At 40.3% G+C, this 11,040-nt stretch overlaps 1 protein-coding gene across 1 annotated transcript in view; it reads right to left on the reverse strand.

Annotated features, from left to right (window-relative positions):
• Positions 1-651: 651 nt before the first annotated feature.
• Positions 652-11,040, reverse strand: part of MED1 (mediator complex subunit 1) — a 36,650-nt gene continuing 26,261 nt past the window's right edge. Inside the window, exons 14-17 of the mRNA XM_006889380.1 lie at positions 9,334-9,535; positions 8,379-8,474; positions 8,157-8,262; positions 652-7,010 (exon numbers count right to left, since the gene is read on the reverse strand). Of these exons, the coding sequence (XP_006889442.1) occupies positions 3,770-7,010; positions 8,157-8,262; positions 8,379-8,474; positions 9,334-9,535 (3,645 nt within the window). The 3' untranslated portion in view covers positions 652-3,769. The remainder of the gene's footprint in view (positions 7,011-8,156; positions 8,263-8,378; positions 8,475-9,333; positions 9,536-11,040) is intronic.

Raw genomic sequence — 11,040 nt, forward strand, 5'->3', positions numbered from 1 at the left:
TTAGGAATAAGCATATTTTAGATGAGAGGCTTATTACTCTGAAAATAAAATCGTGAACTGGATTCAAGTTTTATTATTCGACTCTTACACCATTTAAGAACTTCAGGTCTGTTGTGTTTATACTACAGGGGTTCTTAACCAAGAAACCTAGCTTTCTAAATTCATTCTCAAGCACTGGAGATCATGCTGAGGGTCAGTGGAAGAGGAAATCGCTCAGAGAGATGGATTGACACAGGGGTTGCCACGACAGGGCTCAAATATAGCACCTATTTTAACAGGCAAGTGGATAGTGCTTATTTTCCTGTACATAGATACCGTCTGAAGCAACTGTACGGTGTTATATTTTCCTTTTGTACCAATACTTTTATTTTAGCCAGTAAAATTAGAGCCTAATTAATTTTTCACCACTTAACTCTTCCCCACCAAGAATTACTATTAATTTCATCACTAATGACCAAGGAATTTTAAGACTTGTACAATTAGGTAAGATACAGCGAAGAAAAACTGTTTCACAGGTCTGTTTTCCAGTGTGATCGATTCCAAATGAGTGATCTATGTCGTGGTAGGTACTAAGGCTTTTTGACTGGTTTTGTTAAAAAGCTGCGTATCAAATGAAAATTATGCAAAGATTAAGCAGAACACATAGGCATGTTACTTTTTATCAAAGAAATTTATTTGCATGTAAATAAACAAGTTGTTTTGTAATGTTTTGGGGAGGAAAATCCCACAAAACAGGTTGTCAAAAAAATTAAAAACCCCAAAATATTTACAGAATGGCCATACACGCAGAAAAATCAAATTTTATAATTGGGCTTGTTTTTTCTTTGAAAAGGCCCTCCCCAGCTGCTCCTGATGTACATTTTAAACTCAAAATTTAATGCTCTGGGCATGTTTCCCAGCCTAGCATTTGAGATATTATATACTCCCTCCCCCTTAAAAACTAACTCAAGGGTAGAACAGAGGGGGAAATAGGGAAGAATTTTTTTTTAAAAAGGTGGCCCAGAGATTATGAACATTTTCTATACTGCTATATAACTATGAATGACTCAGCTGTGGATACTGCCATGATTCACTGGCTCCCTGAAAGGGTTTCTTCTATGGATTCATATTGCTGTACTAAGTTCTCTGGCCTAGGCTTTAAGAAGGAAAATCCTTTCAAGAGTCACCAACTTCAAGCCCAGTTTTGGCAAGTGATATCCCACTTCTTATTTTTCTAAAATACTGGTTGTAAAACACAATTATTTCTGAACTTGAAATCTCCATGTACATCAGAGCAGGTTTTGACCAAGAACCCCTAACATGAAGCTAAGACAGAAGAGGAATCAGGTCAAACTAAGAATACATAAGACACCAGCAGCAGAAGATAGGTAGAAGTTGACTTCATGTCCTTGCCGTCTTTTGAAACAGGAGAATGAGTACACCTAGACAGGAGGTGTCCCAGGCTTGGTTTATTCTGCCTCTTCTCCTCCACCCTGTGGAGAAATGCAGTGCTCCCTGGTTCTCAGGCAGGGTGAAGCAGTTTAGCCCCGGCTCCCTGTTAAGCAAGTTCAGATGCTGGGTCAGTGTGTGGGGTGTGCCCATCGACAATTCAGGGGCTTATCCTTCATCCAGATCCTAACTCGGGATTCTTTGATCTGGGATGAAGACAGAAAGAGAGAAAAAGCTTCCCAGTTTACTCATTTTGATATTCGTTGGCTCTGCTTGGGGGAGCTGAGCCCCTGATACTATGCAGTACATTACCCATTAGGATCTTCCCCACCCAAAACAAAACTTTAAAACCTTTTTATTTTTTTTTTCCTGCAGAAACCAATGGGATAGGATTCAAAACTAGGTGACAAACTTGTACGAAATCCAACCTGTTTTATGTCTGAAAGGCTGCTACTGTATCAGCATCACAAGATAAAGCACTCTGGTATCACTTTGCCCATGTCCTCTTTAGTGTCACCAAAGACATTTGACTCTGATAGGGTAACCGATAACTTTTCTTGCTCCACTTTGCATTGTTTCATTTCCTACATCTTATTACCTTGAGACACAAAAGTGGCAAAGTTGTTGAGAGATGATGACCAGAAAAAGAACACTAGAGGAAATCAGAGACAGTCCAGGAAAGAAAGCCAAAGCTGATTTTCCAGCTCTATGCTAACTCCAACCTGCAGAAAGAGCGGATTATAGATATCTTCTTCCATGTCTGATGAAGTCACTCCACTTATAACACACATACAAAAAAATGAATCACCTGGTTTTTGTTTTGTTTTTATTGAATCCAGAAGAGTTGTGCTGGGGACCATACCCCATCCTGCTGATACAGATCCTGAATGGAATAATCAGGAATGGCACAGTGCAGGTGTCAAAATCAAAGTAAGGCCGCAGAATTTTGAAAGGACCCTCCAAATACTGAGAACTTGTGTTGCACTCAAATGGTCTCCTGGATTTCTATATTTATGAAAAAGACTTCTTAATGATGTCCCCCAGAATCCAGATTCAGACCTATTTCTCCAAAAAGGTCCAATTGTATTGCTACATAGTAGCAAGGATTTATCTTCATGCCCACCTAGCATTCCAGGTCCTCACTTCAAGTGAGCTTGAAATTATTTTAAGTGAACTATGGCTGCAAATTTCTTTACTGTTTTATCTCAGGGAGCAGTGGAGTGATTCAAGTCTAGACTCCTTGTCCTGGCGATGAAGATAAACAGGGAGCCCAACTCTCAGGAATGGCATCAGTTCTCCCACAAACAAAATGCTGGGATGCGGACTTTTGGCACATTGTGAGAAAAGGAGAATTATTAATTCTGTAATGGTTTTCATGCCACTGTGTTGAGGAGGCTGTCTCCTATTAAACCTTGCTTCATTTGAAAAATGCTTTCATCATGAAAAGCCAGCCCAGCTTTTCTTCTAAAGGGAAAGAGTATAAATTAATACCTCCACAGGGAGGTGACTCATAGTATTCCCATGACATCTGAACTCTATGAAAAACCCTAAAAATAAAAATATCATTTTGGTTTTTCTACTTAACTCCAAGGTGGGCTCTGACAACTGTGCTTGGGCTTAATGCTATAGTATCAGCACAAGCTACAAGCTCCCTAACACCACCAAATAAGCCTCACTCTTCTTTCTCCCATCATTTTAAACCCTGAACCTCATAGAATTAGAAACACTGTATAAAAACAAACAGATAAAGGGTTAAAATATTACAAATAAATAGCTAAAATAATTTTCCCACCCCCAATCACTCCTAACAAACAGACACCAAACATTACTTAAGTGTCCAAAATGACCAAAGTCCTTCAATTGCCCATGCTTCAAATGGACAACTACCCAAACAAAAGTGAACAACCTTCATGCAAATGCATCAAGGAGTGTATTGCTTCTTCATGTCCAACCCAGCCCTTCAAATACATGCACTAAAATGAGTTTAAAACATGGCCTAAAAATGGGAAAAGGGAGAAAAAAAAAATATATGAGTATCTCCCACAAATTTCTCCCGACTTTCCCTCTCCCTACACCCTTCCCACCCACCCCCTTTCCTAAGCAAGTATATTATTTTTTTTTCTGGCAAAGGAACAAGGATTCTTGGTAACCAAACTTTGTGGTCTTTTTAGTAGGGTCTGGCTCTGCATTTCCAAATTCACTCAGTTTGGTTTCAAAGCCATGCCATTTAAGATTTTAAATACAACTCAGACCAACATGACTCACCCCTTATAGAGGTTTTCCCACAAATACAACATTAGGTTTTCTCTGGCCATGTTTTTGTTTTAGAAAATAAAAGTTTCTAATTGCCAATCAGGGCCACATCCATAAGATCATCATCTTCTTCTCCCATCATAAAGTCAGGGCTGAGTCTGGAAGGTCTGTCTGCAGACAAAATCGTGTTACTTGTCATAGACAAGGACTGGTCTGAAGAGATCTGTGATTTAGACCAATTCTCTGGCTTGATGCTGTGAGATTTTTTCTTATCTCGGTCTTTATCTCTGTCTCGATCCCTATCTTTGTCTTTTACTTTCTTCTTTTCCTTTTTGTGCTTCTTATGCTTTTCTGTGCTGTATTCTGGAAGTGGACGGATCCCATCATCTGAACTCGGACTGTTCTGGTAAGATTTTTCTGCTATGGAGGAGCCTGATTCACTTTCACTGTCCAGATTCTGGGGGGTATATGCTGGTGACTTACTGTGGCTGGGAGAGCCACGCTCATGTTTTGGAGTGGAACCACTGATGAGTGGAGAACCATAGTTTTTGGAAGAGGACATCTGAGGCCTAAGCCCTTCTCCACTATTTTCCCCAGGTTTCTGCAAAGTCACTTTGGCTTTAATGCTAGGGGATCCTCCATCATGCTTGCTGATGATAATTTTTGCCACACCTGTGCTCCCTACATTTTTTGACTCTGAAGTTTTCTTAGAATCCACTGAGCTCCCGGAGGTGGAAACCTTTGATTTTTCTTTCTCACTTTTCTCACGCTTGCCCTGGAACTCCGCATTTGACATGTTATGTTTGGAGGACATGGGATGGCTAGAATTTGTGTTCATCCCCATCTGGCCATCCATCTGGTCTTCACTCCCAGGGCCACTGGTGACAACTCCATGCTTCAGTTTATCTATGACTGCTGTTAAAGACGGCTTCTTATTTCTGCTAGGAGATTTCCCTTTAGAACTCCCATGCTGGTTCTGAGAGGATGACATGGAAGAACCACTTGAAGAAAATGAAGATGATGCTGCTGTACAAGAATTAGATGATGGAGTTGTTTTCTGGGACAATGAGCCTGAGGATCCTAACCCTGAAGATGATTTCATGCCCGAGCCTGAACTAGTTCCAGATATATGAGAACTACCAGAACCTGAACTGATAGGGGACTTGGCTTTAGAGGATGGGGGAGTCCCTGGAACAGGCTTCATTGGAGAAGCAAGCTTATCTGAGGCCCCAGGTGGCCTTGAATGAGAAGGTGATATGTTTGGTTTACTTAGAGAAGGATTCATAAGTGATGATGGCTTCCCTTGAGGTTTCATTTTAGTGCTGCTAGAGCCACTGCTGAGTCCATGTTTGGTAATGGGAGAGGAGCCTGGCTTTCCCCCCGACTGGGATGAATTTTTAGACTGGCTAGACCCAGAAGACCCTTGGTTAGAATACATGCTGCTACTTAACTTGGAACTTGATGAACCTTCGGATTTACTGCTTTTCATCTTGCCTGATGTGGAAGCAGATGACGAAGAAGAGGAAGAATGGCTATGGTGGCTTTTACTGCCTGAGGAAGACACAGAACCACTACTGGTATACTGACTGTGAGAAGAGGGCTTGCCCACCATCACTGTTCCCTTAGGGATCTGAATAGTGATTTTGGGAATGGGTGGTGTAGCAACACCTGGGGGAGTCTGAGACCTTCCTGAACTGCCTGGGGACTTGGACCCACCTGTACTGGTAGGTGGAGTAAAAGGCCGATTAGAAGAACTATGAGATGGAGACTTTCCCTCAGTGTCTGCCTTCTTTCGCTTTTGAGGCTTATCTTTGCTTTTGCCATCATTGGAAGGGGTCCGGCTGCGTTTCCCTGGTTTGCTATCTAATCCTGGCCCTGTCAGGCTACTATTGCTGGTACCATTGCCTTCCTTTACCCTCTTTTGAGTCTTGTCTTTTCCTAAATCCCCAGTGGTCAATAAAGGACTCTGGCTACCACTGTGATGCTCCATAATATCTGCAGGGCCCAAAGCCTTACCAGCCACTGCTATAATACTGAAATCAACTGTGTCACCTTGACTATTGCCTTTAAACTTGGTCTCTCCAATGTCACCTCCAAGCATTGGCACCCCCAAAGTATTTAGTGCCTGGGATGCAAATCCTTTGAAATCATCATTATCCCCACTTTGGCTGCTTTCATCAAAGTATTCTTCTCCAAAACCACTCTGGCTCTGGCTGTTCAGTAAATCAGGATTGAAATCTACTCCATCAGGGAAAAAATGATTGGTAGGAGAGTCACTATTGGGGCTTCCAGCAGCATCTGCAATTAGGTCAGCTGGATCAGTGTATGGATTTTCATTATTATTGGTTTGAAAGACATCAGGGTCAAAGAGAGCACTCTGAGAATGCCCAGAGCTTGAAGAATCTCGAACAGGGGTGCCAATGAGTGGGCAATCATCACTAGTGCTGGGAAGCTTAGAGGCTTCTTCTGCAATGTCTGAAAGGATATCAGTTACATCTGGGCCAATGCTGTCTGAGCTGGATAGTCGGACCATCCTTTGAATACTGGGTGGGGGATGAGGTATTGGTTGTGGGTAAGTTGTTGGGGGAGTACTACACTGGCTTGGAGCTGGAGTGATATGTGGAGTATCCAAAGTATCAGCTGTCATGTTGACATCAAAGATAGGATTCTGTGAATCAACATCCATTGAAAAGAGCTCCCTCTGAAAGTCATCTTCAGTCTGGTGCTTGGGTTTGTCAGGTGGTAATCTTGATGACTTCTTCTTCTTTGTCTTGTTGCTCCCTGAGCACATTTCCATCCGGGGTGAGCCAGAAGAGGAGTTCTGCCTTTCTAAAGGGCTGCTTCCATAAAGGGTTGAGAAATCCTGGGCAGGATTATCTTTAAGAAGGTTCATGAGCATCGGGTGGTTCTTGGTGTTGCCGGCCATCGAAGAGACAGGTGGCGGCGTGTGATGAGGAGGGGTCGGACTCGAGCCAATGGCAGACCCCCCGTTCCCTGTGATTTGCAACAAACTGGTAAGAATTGGGTTCTGAGACACCTTGCTGAAGTCCTCCCCATGGCCCACCGACTCATGCCGATCTTTGATGCTCATGCTCATATTAAACAAGGTGGTAATGGGACCCCCCGGAAAGGTGTTGGTTGGTGTAGTGGTACCACTCATTGGGTTGTTGCCTGTGGTCATGCCATACCCTGGGCTGCTAGCCGGGGGCAGGTTCTTTTTCACCATGTCTTCAACTGTCTCTGCAATGAGAGACAGGGCTGGGGTGTCGGCCTGAATGGTTTCAGCTTTCCTCCGAATAGCCCTCATCGTCACAGGTATGGACATACATCTGTAATACAATATAGAAAACACAAAGTTAGCCCTGTACCAGCTGCTGAATGAAACCAATTTTTCATTTGGGAAAATTTTAAGTCTGAGAATTAGAGAATCCATAAAGAGTTTTTCAGTAAGCAGTTTTCAAGTGATACAAGTTATCATGAATGGCAGCAATGCTACCCAAAAAGAGCTTTGGGTAAGTTCCTTCTAAAACTTCTGACCCCTGTAAGCAATGAGCAACTTTACTGTGACATACTCACCACACACAAAAATAGAAGTTAAAAAAAATTTAATTTCACATTGAAGTTAACTAAAACAAGCTACTAGTGTTACTGGAATGGAATTTAGTAAGAAACTACGGGCATCAGTGTATGTTTTACACTGCAAACCTAAAGGTCAGTGTTTTGAATCCATGAGGCACTATATGAGAGAGAAAAAAAGTGTAGCCTCTTTACTTGGAAACTTGAGAAATGTTATCATTAGAATCAAATACAACAGTGAGTCCTAAACCACTAGAAAAATCTCTTAATTCATCAAGTTCTAAGCCTTAATGGTTTAAACAACACCAAAGCTAGATTTTTTTTAAAGTGCTATTATAAAACTTTATTTCATAGATAAAATTACAAGCATGTATTAAAAACATTTTATGCTAGATTATTAGAAAACTTTTCCTAGGCTATAAAGTATGAAAATTAACAGAAGTGGCTATGTTCCAATAAACTTTATTTACAAAGAAAGACCATCAGCCTCTGCTCTAGAAAAATCTTTAAATTACATAGTGACATAATTTCTGGGAAGGAGTCTAGGTTTAATAGTATCCTATACAATACTGTTTGAAAAATTCTATCTGTTAAAAAGTATCATAAATAGTAGAGAGATAAAAGGATCTATATATACCTATTTCATTCTTTCTCTCCTAAAAGTACCCTAATAGAACTCTAGTACCAGTGCCAACATAAAGTTACCTACTATACCTCCTATTAAGGAGTCAGTAATATTAACAGGAGAGCTATTATTTCCTGAACTTGAAAGAAAAAAGTTAAATTCAAAGCACTGACTTCAATGCTTTCTTCATAAATTTCTAACTCACTCTAATTCTGAAAACAACACTCTCTCTGCATCACTTAATGGGACTCTGATGGGAAAGGGCTAGGGCTACCTTTGAACCACTTTGGCAATGAAGTCATCTGTGCAGATAAGAGCATCCGACAGCCCCTTGTAGAGTTTACAGCTCACATGTGTTGAGTCCTGAACATCCATTACCACTGAAAGACAAAATATATAGAAGATATTTGGAACCTATTCAGCCCCTGACTTTTAAAAAAGATGTTAAGATCAAACTACTCCCAGGAGCAAGGTGCTGGCCACCCACACAACTCACCACAGACCAGGGAGTCATTCACAGGGTGTTGAAACGACACACTGAAACGGGACTCTGAAAGAGGGCAAACCTCAAATTGCAGGAGTCCAGGAGAATCTAAAAGGCAAAGAAAAGGATCATAAAACAACATAAGCAAGCAAATATGAGCATTGAGACAATAAATAATCATCTTTAAATAGATTAAGAGTGAAATTCTTTCTCCCCTTAGAAAACAAATGTCACATGTTTTTCACACTCAAAATCTACTGTGCCATTCACAGGAGTGATAGAAGGAATCACTATAAACAATCTGTCAGTTTGGGGAATAAACTTCTCCAAAACAAGTAAGCAACTAGACTTCCAGTTTAAACTCAAATGCAAAACACACTGGCAAATGGAAATACTCTGCCTTTAAAATGAATTCTGAAATTAAAGTGATCTAGAAGAGTTTCTCATTCTATTTAATAAAAACACATCCAGACTCATTGCCATAAATACTGCTTTATATCAATGTTTACAACTGTTAGCTGTGCAAAGCATAACTTGGTGGGAAAGCCTCAAACCTCAATGGAGGGTAACTGAGTTAAAATTGATGAGTGAGTGAACAACTAAAAATTTAGGTATCAAGAAATCCAATGTCATAATGGTATCCTAACTTCTATGTAATATATCTACTGTATGGTTTAGGTCCTAAGATAATTATGTACAATGCATAGAAATACCTTAAATTCACTACAATAAAACTGTGGTTCCCAAATACCAATCTACAGATTGATCCCATCAACATCAGTTAGTATTTAAAATGTATTTCCAATCCCACCCACTAAGGTTCTATCTAGTCCATCTGGCTATAACACCCAAGCACATTTCTTTTAAAAAGCTCCATAGATAATTATGATGCATCCCCAAATTAAGAGAACCACTAAAGTAGTTAGGTTCTATTTGCCAGTTAATATACCAAAAACAAAGGCAGTACCTTCTTTCAGAATAGTTCTTTTTACACAGCTTCCAATTAGTGTATTATAGGCCACTTGGTGTCTGATCAGATTTAGGATAAGAGGAATCCGGCCTGGGTGCTGAAAAGTGATTTTACTAACAAGAGTTCCTTGTAGACTTCGGCCATCTGGAAGAGGAGCATCTTTGTTGAGGAAATAGCAATGCTGCTGGCCTGGAAGGGCCTGAGTGAAAAAAGAAAAAAAGCAAAAGAATGTTATTTACTCATATACTAATCTTCACCCACAAATTATCCTTTAAAAAACCCTCAAGAAACAATCTCACAGCAAAAGGGGAACCTGAATACTAACAAGAAAAAAGTAAGGTTGTTCATCCGTTGGACCTAAGGTCCCTGCACCAGAAACCTTCTACACACAAAAAAGACAGCTTTAACACCTGGAAACAGCAAGATACAATGAGAAGGGCACCAGAAGTGGCAGTAGGAGAGCCAAGAGTCAGTGTGGTGAGCTTCCTGACTCACAAACGGTGAGAAATGAGGGCATCTGGATAAGAGGTATGCTCGAAGAGTTGGGTGCCTCGAGGTTATCAGGGAAACTAAAAAGCTTTGTAATACTTGTCCAATCAGGGCAAAGGATAAACCAGCTCAAGAGGGTTGCCCGAAGAGGCTGCCCTGACTGAAAGAACTGTATCTTAAGTCTTAATGATCCTGAATTAAATATCCTGTTACTTCCCAAAACCCTGGAGACATGGATGTTAAAATTCCATTTGCTCATTTGCCAAACAGGGGACAGAGTTAAAAAGATATTTCTTATACATAACAAAACACTTCATAAAATTAATTTCCTGGATTTGAAGTCTTAGGACCAGAGTCCTAAGAACAGAATACTGTTCATAAAATAACTTATGTTCCACATCCCAATGTATTTAGTAAAGTCTTGGGTCTTAAAAGCTTTTTAGCAACCATCTAATAGAAAATGACTGATCTATACCCATAAAAAAGAGAAACCAAAGATTTGAAGAAGAGCACAGTCTATAGGACTAATAGTTTACATGAGCTATACTCTCGTTATCTACCATGATGTCAGATTAGCTGGGCTACCACTACCAACCATTGTGATCTAGGCCACAATATATGGATCTTGATAAAGCCTAAGAAAATGTAGAATACTCAATTTTTTTTAATGTCTAGACTTACTGGATTGCTTGAGACTAAAATAATTCTTTGAGACTCTTGCCTTGAGATACTCTTTAAACCTCAAACTGAAACTGTATTTGAGGTAATCTTTTAGCTAAACAGACTGGGCCATAAAATTAAAAATAACACCCATTATTACTGTGTCATTTTTGGATAATCTTCAGTAAAATCTTGCTTGCATGTGTAATCAGTGAGATTGTTCTGTAGTTCCACATTCTGTTGGGTCACCTTTCTTTGGGATAGGAACAAATATCGATCTCTTCCAGTCAGTGTCAGTGAAAGACACAATTACTGTGTCTTTAAAAAAAAAATGACCAAATGGTCAACAATTACTATAAAGCAAAGATCAGAAGATAATGGGATTGTTGTTGTTGTTGTTATGTGCCGTCGAGTCGTTTGCTACTCATAGCGAGCCTATGTACAACAGCCCTAAACCCTACTCTATCCTGTGCCAATCTCATTGCCTCTGACACACCCATCCCGATTACTCCAGTCACTGAATCAATCCACCTCATAGAGGGTCTTCCCCTCCTG

The sequence above is a fragment of the Elephantulus edwardii genome, unplaced genomic scaffold, assembly GCF_000299155.1.
Source record: "Elephantulus edwardii isolate Elephantulus edwardi_28Jun2011 unplaced genomic scaffold, EleEdw1.0 scaffold00077, whole genome shotgun sequence".
NCBI classification, from domain to species: Eukaryota; Metazoa; Chordata; class Mammalia; order Macroscelidea; family Macroscelididae; genus Elephantulus; species Elephantulus edwardii.